The sequence below is a fragment of the Tachyglossus aculeatus genome, chromosome 16 (genome assembly GCF_015852505.1).
Source record: "Tachyglossus aculeatus isolate mTacAcu1 chromosome 16, mTacAcu1.pri, whole genome shotgun sequence".
NCBI classification, from domain to species: Eukaryota; Metazoa; Chordata; class Mammalia; order Monotremata; family Tachyglossidae; genus Tachyglossus; species Tachyglossus aculeatus.
Window position 1 is genome coordinate 43012892 of NC_052081.1, and position 23364 is coordinate 43036255.

The 23364-nt window shown below is 47.2% G+C and overlaps 1 protein-coding gene across 1 annotated transcript in view; it reads left to right on the forward strand.

Moving 5' to 3' along the window:
• Nucleotides 1–1351: 1351 nt before the first annotated feature.
• Nucleotides 1352–23364, forward strand: part of CSMD2 (CUB and Sushi multiple domains 2) — a 313956-nt gene continuing 291943 nt past the window's right edge. Inside the window, exons 1-6 of the mRNA XM_038758637.1 lie at nt 1352–1413; nt 3598–3673; nt 8339–8413; nt 9496–9549; nt 10726–10780; nt 11894–12110. Of these exons, the coding sequence (XP_038614565.1) occupies nt 1352–1413; nt 3598–3673; nt 8339–8413; nt 9496–9549; nt 10726–10780; nt 11894–12110 (539 nt within the window). The remainder of the gene's footprint in view (nt 1414–3597; nt 3674–8338; nt 8414–9495; nt 9550–10725; nt 10781–11893; nt 12111–23364) is intronic.

Sequence of the window (23364 nt, forward strand, 5' to 3'; positions counted from 1 at the left end):
GGTGAGGTAGGAGGGGGCGAGGTGATGGACAGGTGATGATCACTTGGTGTATTGTAGAATGGGGATTGACTGTGTCCAAACCTGATTAGTCTGTATCTGACCCATTGCTTTAGTACAGTGCTTGGCACATAGTAACCACTTAACAGGTACCATTTGACAAAGAGAAGGACCAGATACCAGAGTTCCCTTCTGGCCCCTTTATAAGACTAAAAAAAGAAAATATATTTGCAGGGCGGGGGCGGGGGGGAGTGGAAATCATTAGGATAATTTGCTTGGCAAGCTACTGCCAGAAACAAGAGTAATTGTATTAAGCGCTTCCTCTGTGCAGAGCACTGTGCCAAGTTCTGGGAGAGCATGCACAGGTGGGAATTAAACACAGTCTTTGTCCCTTGGTGAGTTCACAATCTAAGAAGCCAGAGTTCTTCTTTCGGTCCAGCATTTCCCTGTCTCTTGTACCAGTTTTGGGTCTGTGTGAATTAAACATGCCACACTGTCTTCTGACACGTAGAACTCTTCTGGCAAGTTTCCCTTCTCCCGCCCCCATCACTCAGTAATGCCGCAAGAAACTTCAAAGAAGCCTTAAGCTAACTCTGGCACAGATGAGACGGTTACATCTGAGGGGCCTGATCATCAGTGGGCTTAAAAAGAAAAGAAAGCCTGAATCTGCCTTCCCTTGATGAAAGGCCCACTGGCTTGCCCTTTGGTAGCTGGCACCATGAATAAGCATGGCAAGAGGTAGATCCGGACAAGGCACTGGGGATTTGCCCCAAGAATGAGGCCCTGGGATGAACTTAGAAGACTAAAGGGCTAGAGATAATTGGCATGGGTGACCTGAAGGGTAATGGGCCTGCTTTACCTGGGTCAGAGGGTCTGGAGCGGAAGGATAATTCTGCTCTGGAACTAGGATGGTCCCTGACAGCCCTTGCAGATACTGGAAATGTGATCTCACACATGTTTGTTCAGGCATGCAGGGGAATGTGACAGCACATGACCCAGAAATAATAATTATTATTGTTATGGTACTTTTTAAGCACTTACTATGTGCCAAGCATTGTTCTAAGCACTGGGGTAGATATAAACTAATCAAGTTGGACACATACCTTGTCTCACAAAGGGCTCACACTCTTAATCCCCATTTTACAGATGAGGGAACTGAGGCACAAAGAAGTGAAGTGACTTTCCCAAGGTCACAAAGACATGTGGCAGAGCTGGAATTAGAACCCAGGTTCTTCTGACTCCTAGGTCCGGCTTCTATCCACTAAAACACACTACGTCTCATCCAAGGCCAGCTGACCCTAGACTGCTTCTCCTGGGGGGTCCCAGGCCCCCCTCCATTTGCTGTAGAGCCATCATGTCCCTGTCATTGCTCCCTGCAAGCACAGGTGCCACTCCTGAGCCATGGAACTTGGCTACGTGAGTGGCCAAGGGAATCTAGGTCCTGAAAATAAAACCCATGGGCATAGAAGCATCTAGTTCAGACAGGGTACAGACCATGATCACCTTCAGGAGTACCTAGGAAGTGCCAAATAAGTGAGAAGCCCTGGACTAGCTGCTTTCTGGGGAAAGCGTTCTTGCCTCTTCCCCAGTGTGGGCCTTCATTCAGGTTCCTGGGCTGGGGTATGTTTCATTCTATCTACAATCAATCAATCTTGAGCTTTTCCTATCGCACAGGGATGTTGGGAGAATAAAGATGAGATTAAAAAATGTGAAGTGCTTTGGGAATAATGGTAATTTCATGGCAGTGGTATTTATTGAAGTCTTTCAGTGTGCAGAGCACTGTACCAAGCAATTGGAAGAGGACAATCCACAGTGTTGGTAGTTGCTTAACTGCTCTTTGCCTCAGAGTCTCCCTTTGAAAATGGGTGAGTGCTGCCAGCTCCTCTCCCTTTGTCCCTCTCTTCCTGGGGAGTTATGTTGCCAACTTGTACTTCCCAAGCACTTAGTACAGTGCTCTGCACACAGTAAGCGCTCAATAAATACGATTGATTGGGAGGGTGAGAGGGTCAATGGGGAAACCCCACAGAACTCCTCATCTTCCCACCCAAACCTTCCCCAACTTTGCCAGCACTGTTACAGCACCACCATCCTTCATCTCACAAGCCTGCCACCTTAGCATTATCCTTGACTCATTGCTCTCCTTCAACCCACGTATTCAGTCAATCACCAAATCCTGTCAGTTCTGCCTTTGCAACATCACTAAAATCAGCCCTTTCCTCTCCATCCAAACTGGTGCCACACAGGTCATATCTCTCCCTTATTACTATATCACCCTCCTTCCTGACCTCCTTGCCTCCTGTCTCTCTCTTCTAGTCCATAATGCATTCAGTTGCCTGAAATCATTTTTTTCTAAAAAAAAAAAATAGTTTTGCACACAACTCTCCACTCAGAAGCCTTCAGTGGCTGCGCTTCTATCTCCACATCAAGCAGAAACTCCTTACCGTTAGCTTTAAGGCACTCAATCAGCTCTCCCCCGCCTATCTCACCTCACTAATTCTGTACTACGACTCAGCCCACATACTTTACTCCTCTAATACCAACCTACCCACCGTTCCTTGCTTGCACCTCACCTTTCTCCAACCCCTTGGTAATGCTCTCCCTCTGCCTGAAACTCATACCCTTCATACCTGATAGACAAGCACTCTCCCCATCTTCAAAATTGTACCCACCCACCCAAGATTATAAGGCCTCATTTTGGTTGTATTCTCAAGGTCTTAGTCCAGTGCTGGGCTCAATAGATACTGCTGATAGGTTAGAAGCAGTCAGTCTATCCTAGAGAAGGGGCAGGAACAGAAGAGATGTCCTTAGGTCCTCTTTGTTCTGTCCAGTTTTGTTCATTGCAAAGATGAGATAATCATTTTGATGGGAGAAGGTGGCTGGACTTTAGGTAGGGAGATAATAATAATTATTGTGGTAGTTAAGCACTTAGTATTATTTATATTAATGTCTGTCACCCCCTTCCCCAGACTGTAAGGTCACTATGGGCAGGGAACGTGCCTACCAACTCTGTTGTACTGTACTCTCCAAGTACAATGCTCTGCATACATTAAGCCTCCATAAATACCTTTTATGATGTGCTAAGCATAATTCTAAGATCTGGGATCGATTTGAGATAATCAGGTCAGACACAGTCCCTGTCCCCAGTGGGGCTCACAGTCTGTCTCACAGTGCTTATGTACATTACCTTCTATTCTCCCATTTCCCCTATCTGTAGTTTATTTTACTGTCTCTTCCACACTAGACTGGAAACCCCCTGTGAGCAGGATCGTATCTACTGACAGTATTGTATTGTACCCTTCCAAGCACTTAGCACAAATCAAATTGATTGATTTAATTGATGTAAAGGGAAAGGAGAAAAGTTATGGAAACACACTGTACAGCTGAGGAAACTGAGATGCAGAGAAGTGAAGTGACCCGTTCAAGGTCACACAACAGGCAAGTGGCGGAGCCAGGATTAGACCCCGGGTCCTCTGGCTCCCAGGCCTGGGCTCTTTCCATCAGGTCACACTGCTCCTTTGGGAAGGAACTAGGCTCCCTGGATCCCAGCAGGAGAACTGGGATGTTTCCGCTTGCCTATCTGCCCGAACCCGTTTCTCTCAGAAGAGAGAGCAATTTCAAGTCCTTGAAACCTGCTGCAAATGATAAAAACCAATTTAATATCACATTCAAATATGCAGTCAGTGGAGTTGAAAAACAAAGTCCATTCCTCGGTTCATAACCAGATCAACTTCTCTGCCAAACTCCAGGCAAATCAGATTGAAATCTCCGATGGCTTCTTGTTCCTTAATTAAAAAAAAAAAAACAGTGAGCCTCAGGAGCTTTCTTACTTGAGCTGTGAAATTCTCCCTGGAAGGAGGGAGGGCCTGAAAATCCACATCAGTCCTGTCCTGGAGCTGTTTCTGTTGCCTGCTCTCTATATTAATTGTGGTAGCTAAGGATTTGCTATGGGCAAAGCGCTGGGGTATATACAGTATACTCTTATCAAGCCTATGCACTGTCATACATGGGGTTCACAGTCTTAAGGGGAGAGAGCAGGTACTGAATCCCCTTTTTACAGTGGCCTAGAGCAGTTAAGTGATATGCCCAAGGTCACACTTAATGGAGCTAGGATTTAAACCCAGTCTCATATTCTTTCCACTAGACAACACTGTGTATCTGGGGTGGGGCCTTCTTCATTTTAAGGACTAAACAGCAGGTTGAAAGTTGAAGGGGCCTAGGAGTCCACACCCCACCTCTACTACCCAGGCTAAGCTGAAAGGCAAGAGCATGGGTTTGGGGGTCAGAGGATGTGGGTTCTAATCCCACCTCCACCACATGTCTGCTGTGACTTTGGGCAAGTCGTTTCACTTCTCTGTGCCTCAGTTACCTCGTGTAAAATGGGGATTAAGACTTTGAGCCCCATGTGGGACCGGGTCTGTGCCCAACCTGATTACCTTGTATCTACCCCAGCACTTAGAACAATACTTGGCACATAGAAAGTCCTTAATAAGTAGCATATGTATTTATTGTTACTCCCCTCCTCAAAAATCTCCAGTGGCTACCAGTCAACCTACACATCAGGCAAAAACTCCTCACTCTTGGCTTTGAGGCTCTCCATCACCTCGCCCGCTCCTACCTCACCTCCCTTCTTTCCTTCTACAGCCCAGCCCGCACCCTCCGCTCCTCTGCTGCTAACCTCCTCACTGTGGCTTATTCTCACCTGTCCCGCTGTCGACCCGTGGCCTGGAATGCCCTCCCTCCACACATCCGCCAAGCTAGCTGTCTTCCTCCCTTGAAAGCGCTACTGAGAGCTCACCTCCTCCAGGAGGCCTTCCCAGACTGATCCCCCTCTTTCCTCTCCCCCTCCCCATCCCTCTGCCCTACCTCCTTCCCCTCCCCACAGCACCGGTATATGTTTGTACAGATTTATTACTCTTTATTTTACTTGTACATATTTACTATTCTATTTATTTTATTTTGTTAATATATTTTGTTGTCTGTCTCCCCCTTCTAGACAGTGAGCCCATTGTTGGGTAGGGGCCATCTCTATATGTTGCCAACTTGTACTTCCCAAGCGCTTAGTACAGTGCTCTGCACACAGTAAGCACTCAATAAATACGATTGAATGAATGAATTGTTGTTATTACTATTGTGTGAATGTGGACGATTTCTGAACCTCTGACCTTCCAGTTTGTCCTCTGCTAAATGGGTTGAGTCTTTCTGCCTGGAATTGTGAGAAGGAACAGACTGCAGGCACTTCCCATCTGGATGATGATGATGGTTTTTAAGTGCTTACTGTGTGCCAAGCACTATTCTAAGTACTGGGCTATAAGCTTGTTGTTGGCAGGGAACATGTCTTCCAACTCTGTTATACTGTGCTCTCCCAAGCACTTAGTACAGTGCTCTGCACACAGGAAACACTCACTAAATATGATTGACTGATTTTTGGAGAAGTCCTTGCTCGATTGAAATTTTTCAACAAATGTTGGGTTCCTCTGTCCCTCTTCTGAATTAGTTTGCTGCTGCTTTTCAAGTTGGAGGCCTTCCTTGAGCAGTAAAGAACAATGAGTGTACCAAACCCTGGGCCATAAATATCAGTAACAAAGGGAAATACAATTTTGACAGTTGTGGCAGGGGAGAGAAGGATTCTTTCTCTCCCCTTCCTGGCCCAGAACAACCAGTCTGGGCATCTGTGTCCGATTTGGACCTCAAAAAATTTTGCCTCCATCATGTTTCAGTCTTACTCAATTAGGTTTTATTTTTGCTACAAAATTAAGTGGCTCAGCTCCTGTGTGAGGAGAAACTGTTGAAATGAATTTTCTGTTTTCACACGGCAAGTGTCAGCGCTGGGCCAATGCTGGCAGGCAGTAAAGTGTTATTACCAGGAATTGCATTTTGCACTTCGTGCTGGTGGTGAGAGGAGACACCGTGTCCGGTACCAGCTCGGGTATGTGACTCAGGTCAGGCTGACAGCCCTGGGAAGATCCACCTAGGTGACATCAAGATGAGTCATCCCCAGAGAGGAAGCTGCTGGGGCTCCTGGGGCTGGGATAATATTTCCCTGGAGCTGGAATAGCTGTCTGGAGCTGGGGGAGGAGCAGCATCCTTTTTTGAACCAGGCTGGTGACAGGCCTGGGACACATCAACCTCGGTGTGCCTCTAGACTGAATATTTTGTTTTATTGTTGAACTCTCCCAAGCACTTAGTACAGTGCTCTGCACTCAGTAAGCACTCCATAAATGCAGTTGAATGATTGAATGAATAAAAATAATGATAGTAATAATATTATCACAATAATAGTAGTGGGGCCAGGGGACTTCTGATTATCTTGTGTCTATCCCAGTTTACAGATCAGACACAACCCCTCCTGCACACGAGGCTCAAACTCTGAGGAAAGGACAGCAGTTCTCTGATCTTCATTTTCCAGAGTAGGAAACTGAGGCTCAGTGAGGGTCAGTGACTTGCCCAAGGTTACTTGGGCCCCAATAGTTAATTTGCAGAGGCCCTTGGAAGTTGGGTTTCAAATGTAGCAGACAGGGAGTCCCTTGTGTGATAGTGACTGTGTCTTATGTGATTATCCCATATGTATGCCAGGAGTTCACAGTCTTTTCAGCCAATAGTATTTGAGGGCTTACTGTTCTCAACGGCACATTCCAGTCATTTTTGAAGGAGATATGTTAAGGCAGCTTAGTCCAGTGGAAAAGGCAACAGCCTGGGAGTGAGGATATCTGTGTTCAAACCCCTGCTGTGTGATCTTGAGCAAGATACTTCTTAACCTCTCTGAATCTGTTTCCTCTCCTGTGAAATGGGAATTAAATATCTATTCATCCTTCTACTTAAACTGTGAGCCCTGTGTTGGACAGAGGTTTTTTTTTTCCTTTCGTTATATTGTATCTACCCCAGCACTTAGCACTGTGCTTGGTACTTAATAAGTGCTGATCTAATAACGCTACTTAAACACACCTCCTCCAGGAAGCCTTCTCTGACTAGTTTCTTATCTCTCCACATTAGTCTTCCTCCCTTCAGCATCGCCTGTGTGCTTGAGTCTGTATCCCTGATATATTCTGATACTTATTCCACCCCCACAGCACTTAGGAACGTATCCTTTCGTGGTGGGCAGGGATCATGTCTACCTAATCTGTTACACTGAACTCTCCTAAGCCCTAAGTACAGTGTTCTGCACATAGTAAGCACTCCAGTACGGTTGACTGGTTGATCTTTATACAATGTTGCTTCTTGTATCGGTAATTTATTTCAATGTCTTTCTCCCTGACTAAATGGTAAGCTTTTGGAGGCCAGGGATCATCTATGCAACTCTGTTGTACTCTCCCAAGCATTTAGTTCAGTAAGCATTGCACACAGTAAGTGCTCAAAAAAATCCCATTGAATAACTGAAATATCACTATTCTCATGATTATAATTACAAATGAACAGGACCAACTCCCGCTCCCTGAGGAGAGAGGTCAGAGCTCGGAGATTTCTTATGGCTTAATCTCTACAGAGGGAGCCTGATTGATTCTTGTCAAGGAGTGGCAGCCCTGCCCAAATGGAGAACCCTTGCAAAGCATCAGCCAGTCAGTGGTATTTATTGAGCACTTACTTTGGGCAGAGTACTGTACTAAGCACTTGGGAGAGTTTGACATCATCATCATAGTCATCAATGGTATTTACTGAGCATTTGCTATATGCAGGACCTGTACCAAGTGCTTGAGAGAGTACAATACAGCAGAGTTGGTAGGCATATTCCCTGCCCACAATGAGTTTGCAGTCTAGAGAGGAGACAGACACTAAGTACATCACTTTTAATATGTAATTTAGGTAAATTATTTATTCGTGTCTACCAACAGAGTTGGTGGACAGGATCCTTGCCCTCAAGGAGCTTACTGTCTCATCTTCCCCGGGAGCTGGAGCTCCAGGCATTGGTGTGCTTTGCATCTCAACTTTTCCCAGTTCCCCATTACATGTCACGGTAACGAACACCAGGCCTATCTGTTGTGAATGATGAAAAATGGATTGCGTTTAGATTGCCTATCTGGGTAAATCTAATTTGGTCAGCAAGAGCATTTTCTGGGTTGAATGTGTCTGAGTAAAACAAAATGCTTGGCATCAGAATTATGATGCTTAAACAGGGTGGAATTATTCTTGTGGATTGATTTGACATGTTGTAGGGTTGTCTCTCTCATTTTTCCCCCTCTCCCTCCGTCTGTGTTTATTACTGTTACCAGGTTCATAGCCCTCTTTGAAGGATGCAGGGAGAACAGAATTCAGGGAAATTCTAATTTGGCTTTTTAGAATGTGTGGTGCCACAGTGCCTGTGTTAAATGCCTGTCAGTAAACCCTGTTGTCCTGCTGGTGGCCCCAGTGGGGGTCAGATAAACAGGATCCTGACCCCAAGAGTGTGATGATAGCAGGCTATTGGGCAGTGGTGTTTTATCAAGTAGCCTGGGAGGGAGTACTCCTCCCTACCCTAGCAGCTGGCCAGAGCACTGCTGATATGTGCCCATAAGAATCTCCTGCCTTAGGGACCATCCCAACCCTGCCCTAGGTAGATGAGTGCTGTCCTTTCTCTTAAGAACTCACGTAAAAGGAGCTCAGTCAATCCATCTGTGGGACTTTTTGAGTGCCTCATACAGAACTCTGCCCAAAGTAAGTGATCAAAATATACCACTGAGTGAAATACCACTATTATCATGGGACGCAGCATGACCTAGTGGAAAAAACATGGATCTGGATGTCAGAATCTGGGTTCTAGCATCAGTTTTGCTACTTACCTGCTGTGTGACCTGGAGCAAGTCAATTCCCTAGGCCTCAGTTACCTCATCTGTGCAGTGGGTATTAAATCCTCCTTCTTCCAGTTTAAATAGGGACTGTGTCCAACCTGATAAACTTGTATCTAGAACAGTGCTTGACATATAGTAAGTGCTCAACTAATATCATTAAAAAAATTATAATTACAAGTGAGCTAGGACCTACCCGTTGCTCCCCTGTAAGTTCCCAGAAACAGGATGCATTATTTCTGTACCACGCAGTCAGGATCTTCTTCTGGGCACAATAGCTGACATGCATTCCCCCTAATTTGGGAATCTCAATCCATTTCCTCCCATTCTATCCCTGGCAGAGCTGAGGAACAGGCCGTTCTTGTAACTAGCAGAGATGCAACCTGTTGTAATTGTCGAAGCATCTAATTATCTGTAGATTCTCACAATCTGCAGAAATGTTTGGGATTCCGCCATTGCTAGGGAGTCGAATGCTCTGAAACTCATTGAAGTGCCCCTTGAAGGGATTGTTGCCACGGTCTTGCTTGTTGTAGTCATAGTTAAATGGTACCATAGCCTGCAGATGGGGGGACATTTGCCATCCGAGTTGGTGCTGGGCTTCACCATGTGAACTGGGCATGTATGTGCTCCAGAATTCTGGCTTTGGCCATTGTGCATCCTTGGCAAATTAACCCTGGATTTGGGGCTACTGGATGGGGCTGGCCTGGAATTTGGCTCATTATCTCTTGCCCCAAACCCACAGGAGAATCCTAAAGCTGGAAGGGAACCACTGGAGTTCAACTGGTCAAGCCCTCAGGTGGCTGATTGGTGGGGGAAGGAGGAATTTGCAATCCTGGAATCATAAGGTCCCTCTGGAACTGTACTCCTCTGTCAGCCCTCCGTCTTACCCTGTCTCCTGCCCTCCAGCCCCTTCTACTTATCCTCCCCTAGAGCCAATGTCCCCTCTCTCCCCCTGCTGGCCCCCTCTCTCCCACCCCACACACCCCCCCAACCCCCGTCAAGCCTAAACAAGGAAAAGTCCCTTCCAACAATGAACAAGAGGTTGTTCTCACCTTCTCCTGCCCCTTCTACTGGGCTTCCAGAGCCCAGTTATAGGCCTTTCCTTGTGTTCTCAGCTCGATATACAATGCTAACACCTGTGGGGGATTGGATGCCCCCCAGCCCTGGCACAGGTAGCTTCCAAATTTTTCCTGAGGGGAGTCAACTCTTCAGCCTCCTTGAACTCCAGGGTAGCCCCTAATGGCCCTTGGGGGTTCCTAGTGGCCCTCTGCCAACCCAGAAGTAACTAACATATGTTATGTGACCAAGTTACAGATTGTAATGGCATCCTATGGTACCCCTGGGGGAAATCCATTGATCCTAAAGGGTTACACCAGCATGTGGGGAAGGCAGAAGGGACCCCAACCCCCCAACTTTGTACAGAGCCATTGCATTCCCCTCTTGGGCCCTTGTGGACACACTTCTGAGTTGTGAGAGAGAGAGAGAGAGAGAGAAGTAGGAACCTTGGTTGGAAAGGGGGCCAGGGCACAACTGCAACCAGTAAGGAACAGGTTGGCTGCAAGCAGGTCCACCTAGGTTCAAACTAGACAAATGACCACCGTATCCAGGTCTGGCTCACTCCAGCCGCTGATCCTGGAGATGGGTTTGGAGGTGGTGCTGACTGGGGCTGGGGAGGGTGGTGGCAGGTTTAGAGCTGGGGAAGGGGTCCCCACTGGTTAGCGGGAACCGACTTTTGTGTCCCCAAATCATTTCTGGGGCCAGTATGGCAAACAGCCTTTGGCTGGGACCTAGCCTTTTCTTAAGGCGCCTCCGTGAAAGCTTTTAGCCGCGCCAGGTCCCTTTCCACAGCAGTGCTTATTTATTATGCATCGGCTAGTTAGCCCACGATGACTTGATTGTAGCCCTGACTGGGGTTGAGTGATTATCAGATCTCTTTGAGTGGCACAGATCTGTGCCTGTTTCCCCACCACAGAGATCAGGCTTTAAAAAGCTCAATTTAATGAGAGCCATGGAGAGGGGTGTTGAGGGTGGGGATATTTTTCTTTCAAAGTATCTTCTGCCTCCAGCAGCCATGCATTTGTAAACTCAGCAGAGAAGTCTCTCTTTGAAATCTGGATAAATAGTGGAGAAAAACCTTTCAGGGGTGGGTGGGGGCAGAAGGGGAGAACTTGCCTCACATCAGAGAGTTTCAGGGGGACCTGTCTTCCCAAACTAGGATAACTGCTATTTTTACTTCACTTAATGTTCTATAATTGCCACCCTTGGATGTGACTCTTAAAACAAAAAACAAACCCAACACAACGTCTGGCTGAAAGGAGGTGGGAGAATTTCCATGCACTGTGTGTGCCTGTTAAATGTGTAAATATGGTAACTGCCATGCACAGTGTCCCTGTTAAATGTGTAAATATGGTAACTGCCATGGATATTGTGAATATGTAAATACAGTCATTGGCATGCACAGTGCAACTGTTAAATGTATAAAGACTGTAATTCCTGGTGATTGGGACATTGAGATCAAGCAATCAGTGGTTATTTATTGAGCACCTACTGTGTTCAGAGCTCTGTAATAAGCACCTGGGAGAGTAGGATAGGAGCTTACTATCCTATTAGTAGACAGGATCCCTGACCTTCAGGAGCTTCCAGTCAAGACGGGCACTGAAGCAGCAGCATGGCCTAGTGGTTAGAGCATGGGCCTGGGAGTCAGAAGGACCTGGGTTCCACTCCAGGTTCTAAGTGACCTTGGACAAGTCAACTTCTCTGTGCCTCATTTACCTCATCTGTAAAATGGGAATTGATTGTGAGCCCCATATGGGACAAGGACTGTGTCCAACCTGACTAACTTGTATCTACCCAAGTGTTTAGTACAGTGTCTGGCACATAGTAAGTGCTTAATATAAAAAAAAATGAGGGCAAAGCAGCCCCACCCCTTTCTGCCGAGGCAGCAGGTAGTTGCCCCACAAGTGGATCAGCTGCTGGCTTGCCGCCATCCCATACTAACGGTCCAGGAGCTCAGAGAGGCTGGTCCCAGCTCATGGATTGGAAAGAACCTAGCGCCAGGGAGGGTGGGCAACCAGTCCAGGGTACCAATACTCAATGGGATCACTGAGCTTCTTCCCTCTTGTCTTCTCCCCACTCTACAGGCCCGAATTGCACCTTCCACCTGCAGGGCCCCAACGGCACGGTGGAGAGCCCCGGCTTCCCCTACGGGTACCCCAACTATGCCAACTGTACCTGGACCATCACCGCTGAGCAGCAGAACCGGATCCAGTTGGTGTTCCAGGCCTTCGCCCTAGAGGAGGACTTCGATGTGTTGTCAGTGTATGACGGGTTGCCCCAACAGGGGACGCTGAGGACGAGGTAGGTTTGAGGAACGCTCACACTCCACCCCTCTGAGCTGGAAATGCCGAAGCTTGGGTAGATCAAACGCTCTTGGGCTTCTCCCTTGCCCACTCAGCTTCTCCCATTCTCTGAGGGCCCCTACTCCCTCTGCCTCTCCTAATGAGCATTTAGGAAATGACTAGGAAGGCAGAACGAGGTAGAAGAATGGGGTCAACCCCCAAGCTGTTGGTATTTGAACAGGCAAGGATCCATGACCTACGGGCTAGGTCTGAAAATACTCAGGGGCCATGGAGTAATGTGGGGGGCTCTGCTGTAGTCTTCTGTGCCCTCCTCCAGAAACGGGGTGTTAAGGCTCTTGTTTGAGATAGGTGAAGAGCCTGGCCAGATGGGGCTGTCCAATGGCTTTTTGGATGGAGAGGTCAAGGGTAGTTGACCAGGTGATCCAGCCGATGGCACTTTTATCTGGCCTGGTGTGGGTTGGATGGAGGCGGGGGGAATGGGTTGGATGACCTCTCCAAACCCTGCCACGGGATCCTCTTGGTCACCGCCAAAGCTCATTTTCCAATTTCTGGGCCTTGGCTGCCACTCTCCTACCCTTTGATCATTCTCCAGGTGGATGTCTGGGGTGAGGACTTGAGGGTGGGGGTGGGGAACATGTATCAGAGCTGTGCTTGCTCTGTGTGTGGAACGTGGAGGTCGGTGGGCGGGGCGGGTTTCTGCTCTTCACCCTGAATGAATCGTCTGGAGTGTCTAGATTGTTCAGCATTCATCTATCAGGAAAACTGCTGCCTCCCTGAGCCTCCCCTCTCATTCATTACCAAAGAGATTTGGATTTGCATCCTCGCTCTCTTCCCTCCCACTCCCAGGGGTTCTGGGAAGGAGGGTGAGTCATGCCACACAGATGGATGTGGGGAGAGGGTCAGCCCGAGGGGCACAGTCTTCCTCACCCCCCACTGAGATCCTGCCTGAGACCCATCAGGCTCTCCCGAAAAGGGAAGGAAAAAGATGTTCTTGGCACCTTCGTGTTTCTGCATGTACCCTTTTGTGTTCTGGCCCAGATGGCAACAGTATGCACCAAAATATCTGCACTCGTGGCTTCGGTGGGTGATGTTCTTAGGGCAACCGAGAGGGGATTTTTGCCTGGTGGCCTCCATCTCCCCAAGGGAGAGTACAGCAGAGGCCTTGGGACCCTTTGCTGTCCTCAAGGAGCTATGCTGTAACCAGGAAGATGGACAAAGTGGTAGTAGTATTAAATGGTATTTACTGAGCCCCTCCTGAGCACAATGCCCTGCACTAAGCTTTTCGGAAGGTACACCGTCCCCACAAGATGCTGCAGAGGAAATACCAGCTGAGAAGTTGACCCTTTGTGTGCAGCTGTTCCTTGTCAGTTGAGCTCATCCCCTGAGATGACCTCTGATCTCCACTGTTTCCTTCCCACTCCCTCCTGCCCTGAGGAAATAGCCCTGACTTTTTTTGACAGATGTTAGAGTTTGGCAGTCTCTGGGATTAAGGCTGAGCAGACTGACTAGTGACTCTTGGTAGATTTTCTGCTATATCTGGTCTGTAGGTGAGTGGAACGGTGTGGCCTAGTGGAAAGAGCCTGGGCCTTGGAGTCAGAGGGTTCTAATCCTGATTCACTTATTCAATTGTATCTGAGTGCTTACTGTGTGCAGAGCACTGCACTAAGCGCTTGGGAAGTACAAATCAGCAAAATATAGAGACGGTCCCAACAATGGGCTCACAGTTCTGTTACTTGTCTGCTCTGTGACCTTGGGCAAGTCACTTCACTTCTCTGTGCCTGTCAGCTCATCTGTAAAATGGGGATTAAAACTGCGAGCCCCAGGTGGGAAATGGACTATGTCCAACCTGAATCTCTACCCCAGTGCTTAGTACAGTGCCTGGCACATAGTAAGTGCTTAACAAACACCATTAAAAAACAAAGGCACATGGGACAGCTTTTTTCTGGATTCCCAACTGCTCTGTCCTTGTCATGGAACATCCTGGGTGGTTTCTCGGTCAGAAGCCTTCCCTGTCGGTAGCATGGTCTGGCTTGGAGCCAGAGCTGAGCTCTTGCTACTGGACCCATGGCAAGGCCAGGGTGCGAGAACACATAATCAGCCATTTTTCCTACCTAACCAACCTGAGATGAAACGAATAAATGGCCGAGTGGAAGAACTCTCATCCATCCGCTCCTTGTCGCAGCTGTTCTGGCAATGAAAAGAGAGACTGACAGGGAATGGAAAGAGTAGAAAGGCAGGTAACGAGGCCATGTCATTGGTGAGATGTCAAAAGCAAAAGAAATTTGGTCGTAAGGAGAGGATCAGGATGTAGGGGTTGATGTAGCATCCCTAATTATTAAAATGGAAAATATTCCCGAGAGTTGCAGTGGAAAAATGTGCTCCAGAAAGACAGGGAGTTGTTCTCTGTGACACTTTGGAATCTGAAATCCAGGAGCAAAGCGATTTTTCATTTCATGGGTGTCCGACTTCCCTTTTTGTGTGGTGCCTCAAACCAGGCACCGGGGATTAAAGCAAATGTCCAGCCATGACGTGTCATGCTGACATTTCTTTGACTTGTGACCTCACTCTTCCGTGACTTGTGGAGTCGGTACTGATGGCTCAAATGTAGCAATCAAAGCCCTGAGCGTGTAATGGTCCCTGGCTCAGATGGTGATGTCTTGAGGGCCCCGCAGGACTGGAGATTGAAATGGATTGAGGGCAACTGGCTTGGTGTGGCGTAACCGGGGCAGACTCCCTGGAGAAACTGGTGGGGTTGGGGAGGGAGGCTTGATGGAGGGAGAGGCTCTCTAGTTCTTAGGTCTTGCCACCTGGACCTTGTAGACATTCAGGCTATGTAGAAATTGGAAGATGGAGGACAGAGACAAAGGCAGACCCTGAGAGTGGGGAGAGTGTGGATTGGAATGGTAGTGCTCTTGGTGTCGGGGTCGGGGTTGGCTGCATTGGGGGTGGGAGGTGGGTGGAGCCTGTAAATCATATCTTTTATGGTATTTTAAACTCTTGCTATCTGCCAAGCACTGTGCTAAGCCCTGAGGTAGGTACCAATTAATCAGGTTGGACACAATCCATGTCCCACTTGATTGACACATAATCCATTGTATTTATTGTGTGCAAGCACTGTATTAAGCACTTGGGAGAGTATACCATAGCAGAGTTGGTAGACATGTCCCTTGCCTACAGTGAGTTTATAATCTAGAGGACACATAGAAAGTGCATACCAAATACCATTTAACAACAAAAAACCGAAACACACACAAGAAAAAACCCCCAAATTTCTATTACCCTCCTGTAAGACATTAGAGTAGATTAGCAGGACCTCATCCTGTGGAGTTTTGCACTAACAATTCCCAGGGTACATAGCTTTCCGTGGGCGGAATGCAGTTCCTGGAAATTAAGTTTCCAACAGACACTAATGAGCTTCTCCTCTGAGTCTGAGTGGAGAAGCAGAAGTTCCCAGGGCCTGCCTGGGTTAGGGTTGGCCAGGGAGCATAGATCCTGTGCCTCATTGTCCTGCTGATTGGGAATATGGGAGTCGCCCTCGTGCCCTGTGGGGAGGATTGTTTGTTGTTTGTTTTATGGTATTTAAGCACTTACTATGTGGCAAGCACTGTTCTAAGTGATAGGGTAGATATAGGGTAATCAGGTTGTCCCACTAGGGCTCACAGTCTTAATCCCCATTTTACAGATGAGGTAGCTGAGGCACAGAAAAGTTAACTGGCTTGCCCAAGGTCACACAGCAGACAAGTGGCAGAACTGGGGTTAGAATCCACGTCCTCTGACTCCCAAGTCTGTGCTCTTTCCACTAAGCCACACTGCTTCTCTCCTCCTGGGAATGCCCAATTCCTGTTGTATGGCAGGATGGAGATTCCTGATCATGAAAGATCAGAGCAGATCCTTGTGAACGTGGGTCTGTAGTCAGCAGCCCCATGGATCAAGTGTCGAGTCTTGTGTTTCTGGTGACTATGCACATGCTAAGATAAAGCGTGGCCTAGTGGATAGAGCACAGGCTTGGGAGTCAGAAGGACCTGGGTTCTAATTCCATCTCTGTCACTTGTCTGCTGTGACCTTGGGCAGGTCACTTCACTTCTCCATGCCTCATTTTCCTCATCTGTAAAATGAGGATTAGGACAGTGAGCCCCAGGTGGGACAGGGGCAGTGTCTTACATGATTATCTTGTATCTACCCCAGGGCTTAGTACAGTAGCTGGCACAAAGCAAGCACTTAGCAAATATCATCTTCATTATTATTCTTGATTTTAGATGCTGAGCACTCTGTGTAAGCCTGTCTCCCTCACCCCTGCGGCCCATGAGCCTCCTTTTCCCTCTTTCTGAGCCCGGAGGAGTGTTGTTGGAACCCTCAGGAGATCCCAGTGTGGACCAGGGGGAGTCAGTTTTATTTGATTAGAATTGAGACAGAGTATTAGGGGATAAGCAGGTTCTCAGGAAATCCTGATGACTGTGGGATGCACCTTTTTCTAGGGCTTTGTAGTACAGGCCACTGAAGTGTTGGCTATTGCAGATGGACATAACAGAGTTGGAGATTTTACGGACCTTGGGCTTAACCCCCACATTGAGGTCCACAATGGAAGCAGGGTGGCCTAGTGGAGAGAGTGCAGAGACCTGGATTCTAGAGACCTGGAGGTCTCTAGAGACCAGGTAAAGAGACCTGGGTTCTTATCCCAGCTCCACCCCGTAGACTCTGAGCCCTGTGTGGGACAGGTACTTCATCTGACCTGATTAACTTGTATCTACCTCAGCATTTAGCACACAGTGTGTGGCATATAGACTCTGCTGTTACTTTAGGGAGGAAGTTTGGGTCCCTGGTCTCCAGACGCACCACTGGGCGATAGAGGCAGACTGTCTGTTAAGAGCATTATGGAAAGTACCATCTAAATCACGGGAAGTATGATGATGTTGATGGAGGCATTTATCGAGTGCTTACTATACCCCAAGCAGTGTACTAAGTGCTTTTCCCAACAATAATAATAATAATAATGGCATTTGTTAAGCACTTACTATGTGCCAAGCACCGGTTTAAGCACTGGGCTAGATGCTAGGCAATGAGATTATCCCATGTGGGTCTCAGTCTTAATCCCCATTTTACAGATGAGGTAACAGAGGCCCAGAGAAGATAAACAGCTTGCCCAAGATCACAAACCAGACAAGTGGTGGAGCTGGAATTAGAACCCACGTCCTCTTACTTCCAAGCTTGTGCTCTTGCCACTAAGCCATGCTAAGTACTCTGATATTCACGCCAGTTCCAGAGCCCTGATGTGTATCTCTGTCTGAAGTTTATTTTAATACCTGTCTCTTCCAATCTAGCTTGTAAACTCCTTGTGCACAGGGATCATCTATTCCTATTCTTTTGTATTGTTTTCTCCCAATTAGTACAGTGCTCTGTGCATAGTAAGCACACTGTGAATACCATTGATTGGGGTAGATAAAAAAATAATCAGATCAGTCACAGTCCTTATTCCACATGGGGCTCATGGTCTTAGAGGTGGGGAGTGAACAGGTCTTTAATCCCCATTTTACAGATGGGGAAGAAAAGTTAAGTGACTGGATCAAGGTCACACAGCAGGAAAGTGGCAGAGCTGGAACTAGAACCCAGGTCTCTTGACTCTAATTCTGGAGCTCTCTCTTCTAGGGGGACTGGAGGTGAGTCTTTGCCTTGCATCAGGTCAGGGATAGGGCTCTTGACTGGTGGTTTTGGGTACTGGAGGACTAGAGCTTCTGGCCCAATGCCATTCCTGCCCCTCTGGCACATGCTTCATTCACTTGTATGTCAGGGGGGAAGGAGGCAAGGGTCAACCAGCACCCCCTTCTAACCCTGCTGGCCAGGGGGAAGTCACAAAATGGGGGACAAATGAGGCAACCAAGATGGTTGCCTTGACAGGACACTCCAATTTAACTCTCCCTGACCACATTTTCTGGAGAATTACATTTTTAAAAATCCCTTAATTCCCAAATTGCATGGTGCCATGGGAGGGAATTGCTTCTCCGTTCCACTGACCCATTTGCTAATGATCTAAAATAACCCTTTCTCTTGATAATCTTGTAATTGCTCTTCAAAAATTGGATGGGTTGCTCTTCACTTGAGCTAATTTGAGTCACTGGAAAATAGGGCTTTTTAATGCTCCAAAAATATGATGGAGGTCACTTAAGCCAGGGGAAAATTCACATACAAAAGTGATGCTCGGCATGCATCTCTCCCCACCATGAGTGGAATTTTTATTCTGTTCAAATCAAGACTCCCCAGCAGTTTGACCAGATACTGTCAGGGAAGCTGATTTCACTTCAGACCATGGCAAGCATGGTTCCCTCCCCTCTCCCACCCCAACTCCCTCTCAGTTACCCAACTCTTTCCAAAATGAAACCACAGACAATCAATCATTCATATTGAGCGCTTACTGCATGCAGAGCACTGATACTCATCATCATTGATGGTATTTATCGAGTGCTTACTCTGTCCAGAGCACTGTAGTAAACATTTGGGAGACTACAGTATGTCAGAGTTGGTAGACATATTCCCTGTCCACAACAAGCTTAGAGTTGATTGTGTACCTACTCTGCAGAGCACTATTTGAATCTGGGAGAGTACAAATAGAGTGTAGATATGATCCCTGCTGTCTAGGAGTTTACAGTCTAGTGGCTCACCTTTTTACGGATGGGGGTTGGGGCTGAACTCTGTTATTGAGTCTGGCTAAAGGGTGAATTAGTAAGGCCTGGCCAGGTCCCTGAAGAGTCCTTCCTGTAGAGGGAGGGATATAGGTAAATCAGTCAGTATAATTTGAGTGCTTACTGTGTGCAGAGCACTGTACTAAGCATCTGGAAGAATACAATACAACAGCTGGTAGGCATGTTGTCTGCCCACCAGGAGCAAATAGTCTAGAGGGATAAAATAGCATGACCCAATGTATAGAAGCCAGGACTGGGAGTCAGAAGACCCTGGTTTGACTTGGGTTCTACCCAGGCTTTATCACTTGCCTGATACGTGACCTTGGATAGGTCAGTACACTTCTCTGTGGCCCAGTTTCCTCACTTGTCAAATGGGGACTAATTACCCATTCTCCCACCCCTTTAGACTGTGAGCCCCATAGGGTGCAGGAACTGTGTCTGAACTAAGTATTCATATCTACCCCAGTGCTTAGCACATGTAAAGAGCTCAATAAATATGATTGAGTGCCTAACCAATGCTACAGTAATAATTATAATGGTATTTTAGTGCCATTATTATTATTATTATTATTACTATTTAGTACCATAATAGGGTAATAATCCTGAAAAAGGGGAGAGTTTGCATCGTCTTCTTTCTTGTCATCTGTTTCCTCACACCGAGTTTCGGAGAAGCCAGGGGTGGGTGAGAGCATGAGGCTACTTGTGGAATGCCACAGAGGGAGTTGGCCTAGTTCAAGGGGCAAGAATAAGTAAAGATTTTCTCTAATTAGGTAGATTTAATTAAAGCTTCGGACCTGGAATTTTTTCAGTTTGATCGACTGCACGATACTGCAACCTAGAGTAATTACGGCAGAAGGCTGTCACGGGAGGGGGAGTGAACTCATCCTGACAGTCTGCAGGTGACTGGGTGGCCGGGTGGGAATTACTGGGGGAAAGAGCCCAGACCTGAGAGTCAGAGGATCTGGGTTCTAATTCTGGCTCTTGCCTACTGTGTGACCTTGGGCAAATCACTTTACTTCTCTGGGCCGGTTTCCTTGAGCAACATGGTCTAGTGGATAGAGCACAGGCCTGGGAGTCAGAAGGACTTGGGTTCTAATCCCACCTCTGCCACTTGTCTGCTGTGTGACCTTAGGCAAGTCACTTCACTTCTCTGGCCTCAGTTATCTCATCTGTAAAATGGGGATTAAATTCTACGGACTGTGTCGAACCTAATTAATCTATCCCAGTGCTTAGTACAGTGCTCTACCCACAGTAAATACTCAGTAAATTCAAGTGATAAAGCCTCAAGTAACAAAGACAGATGGTATTCCCATGGTGTTTGACATGGGTGTGCCTGGATTAATCTCTTTTTTCCAAGTGCTTACTGTGGGCCAAAGCACTGCTAAGCGCCGGGTGGACTGGCAAGAACACTGCACATGACGAATGCTTGTTGGGTTTCTTTTTTGCAGGCAGAGGCCACTTTTAGTTGCAGTGACCACAGATAATGCCAGTGTTGTCTGGAATGCCATAATTTAGCAGCTGGTTGTCATGGCAGCTGCTGTAGTCCCCACTGCCCACCCAGCTGGCTGGTCTTCTTGCTGAACGCTTAGGGGGCCATGGGTCAGAGACCTTCCCCAGGGACGGCATGGCCACTGCAAGTGTCCTCATCCTCCCTGTCCTTGCCGAGATGGAAAATGGCAACCGAAACCTGTTCTCCCTTCCACTTACTCTGTGAGCCTCTTATGGGCCGTGGACTGTGTCTGACCTGATAAACAATCAATCAATGAATCATATTTATTGAGCGCTTACTGTAGGTAGAGCATTTGGGCTTAGCTCTTGGAAGAGTACAGTATAACAAAGTTGGTAGACATGTCCTCTGCCCACAAGGGAACTAATATCTACTCCAGTGGTTAGTACAGTGCTTAATGCATAGAAAGTGCTTTAACAAATAGGCTCCAGTTTCCTGGGGCTGAGCTCTTTCTACTGGGCCTGCTGTAAACAACATCCTAAAATTGAGGGGAGAGGGGGAGGGATGGGGGTCCATTAATCTGGCAGTACAGATGGCATATCTGGATAGTAGATTTCCCCCAAGATTGGTTTCCTATTTTCTTGGAGCCTACATGTTCCAGTCTGGCTTCCCTCCTAACTTCTGACCCTGTCTTCATAGCCCTTAAAAAAAAAACTTTTTATGGCATTTAAGTGCTTAGTATGTGCCAGACACTATTCTAAGCATTGGGGGTAAATACAAAGTATTCAGGTTGTACATAGTCCATGTTCCACTTGGGCTACAGTCTTAATCCCCATTTTACAGCTGAGGAAACTGAGGCCCAGTGAAGTGACTTCCCAAGGTCACAAAGCAGGCAAGTGGCAGAGATGGGATTAGAACCCAGGTCCTTGGACTCCCAGGCCTGTGTGCTTTCCACTAGGCCACCCTGCTTCTCTAAGCTTACCTTGTTCTTGGTCAATCAATCTAGACTGTAAGCTCATAGTGGTCAGGGAGTGTCTATTTATTTTATCATTTTCACCCAAGCACTTAGTACAGTGCTCTGCTTACAGTAGGCACTCAGTAAATATGATTGACTATTGAGTGTTATCTGCGGGCAGGGCTCTGTCAGCAAATAGGGCCTCCCATCAGTGACCTAACACCAAGTCAGTCTGTGACACCACCAGCAGACTTCCCATACACACCTCTACTACTTTCTGGGTCTGTCGGAGAGGCCCATGGCATTGTTCAGCTGGGGACTGGCATGAAATCAATCCTTGGCATTTACTGAGCACTTACTGTGTGCAAAGCAGTGTACTGAGTGCTTGGAAGAGTCCATGGAAGCAGTAGGTGCCCAGGTTCACTGTGATTTATCCTACCTCCACTAATGACTAGGGAGATTCTTGGCCCCCTGGTTTTCCCTCCCAGTTATTTTCTTCTGGCCGGAAGTATTTAGTGCATCATTATAGAGGCCAAAGTGATGGAGAGGAATCATGTGAAGATGAAGCGACTCCCACGCCAGTCCAATATTTATGAAGAGGGCTTTAATAGCAGCCGAGTTTCTCATTTGTTGTACAGATTTACACCATCCATACATATTTATATCTGTATCAACCACCGTTTATCTTGGAAAGATAACAATCTGTTGTCTTAATCCTACTTTTATAGTTAATGGTGTGTGCTGCGCATTCTATCTGACGCGGGAGTTGAGTAAACACATATTTCTCAATTTTGCTTCTAATCACCACCGTGGACGTGAATCACTGAAGGGAGCCATATGCAAGAGAGAGGAATGTTTCCCGAAACCCATCCCAGTGAGCCAGAGTCTTTGGGCTGCCGAACACGACCGGCTCGGAAGCCGTATTAGAGATTGCTCTTGGGGAGCGAATTTGCTCCCAAAGAAGTCCAGCCTGGGTTTTGGGGACTGGGTCATGGAGAGGGGGTAATGAGTGATCACACGCTGTGTGCCTCTCCTCCCCTTCACTTCCCCGTACCCATCTGCTTTTAATTCCCGTTTCCACTGGGGAATCGATGTTTTAATCATAATGGCTGGCTGGAAAGCGATGGGATTTCAGGATTAGGAGAGGACACTGCTCGGGCACTTCTAATGGAAATAAATGATCCAGTTTTGTTCCCTAGAGGGTGGCTCTAGATCGGGTCCAGAAGCAGCGTGTCTGTCTACACCAGCCCAGGGGTGCCTACACAAGTAATTCCCTTGGTTGGTTTCTGTAACAAAGATTCTCTTGTGACACTGAAAACAACAAAATGGGTCAGTATGGGGAGACTGAGCATCTGAATCCTAGGATCATACAGACTGGGGAGATCTGTTTTCCCCAAAGCACTTTATTTGGCCTTGAACCCCAAGACCTATGAGGTCTCACCATCCAAGATGGACAGAACTAGCTCAACCTTTCACGAAATTTCACTCTGATTCGGCCACCGAAAAAGACACAAGGACACTCTTGGAACTGCCGATCAAACAGATGGGCAAGAACTAATGGAACTGATGAAGCCCCCACCATGTGGCATGCAGCATGGCTCAGTGGAAAGAGCATGGGCTTGGGCGTTAGAGGTCATGGGTTCTAATCCCAGCTCTGTCAGCTGTGTGATTTTGGGCTAGTCACTTAACTTCTCTGTGCCTGTTACCTAATCTGTAGCATGGGGATTAAGACTGAGCACCATGTGGGACAACCTGATTACCTTGTACCCTCCAGTGCTTAGAACAGTGCTTGGTGTGCTTAACAAATGCCATTATTAATATGCACTGTTCTGAGCACTTGGGAAAGTGCCATGGAAGCACAAGATACGGTCTCTGTTCTCAAGGAGTTTATGGTCTAGTCTATCATCCGAGGTCTGTTTGGCCTTAGCTGTGTGGTATCTGAAGACTGTACAACCATTAGATTGTAAAGCTCCGTGTAGGCTGGGAATATGTGTCTTGATTTTACTGTGGGTTTCCAAGCCCTTAGTACAGTGCCTAGCACTCAATAAGTGCTTGACAATACTTAAGCCTTTTTCTGTGGGTGGCTTTGATTTTTTTTAATTTTTATCAACCAATTTTTGTGTTCTTCGTGTCTGCCCTCCCCCATTTAGCTGGTGAGTGTCTTGTAGGTCATGTA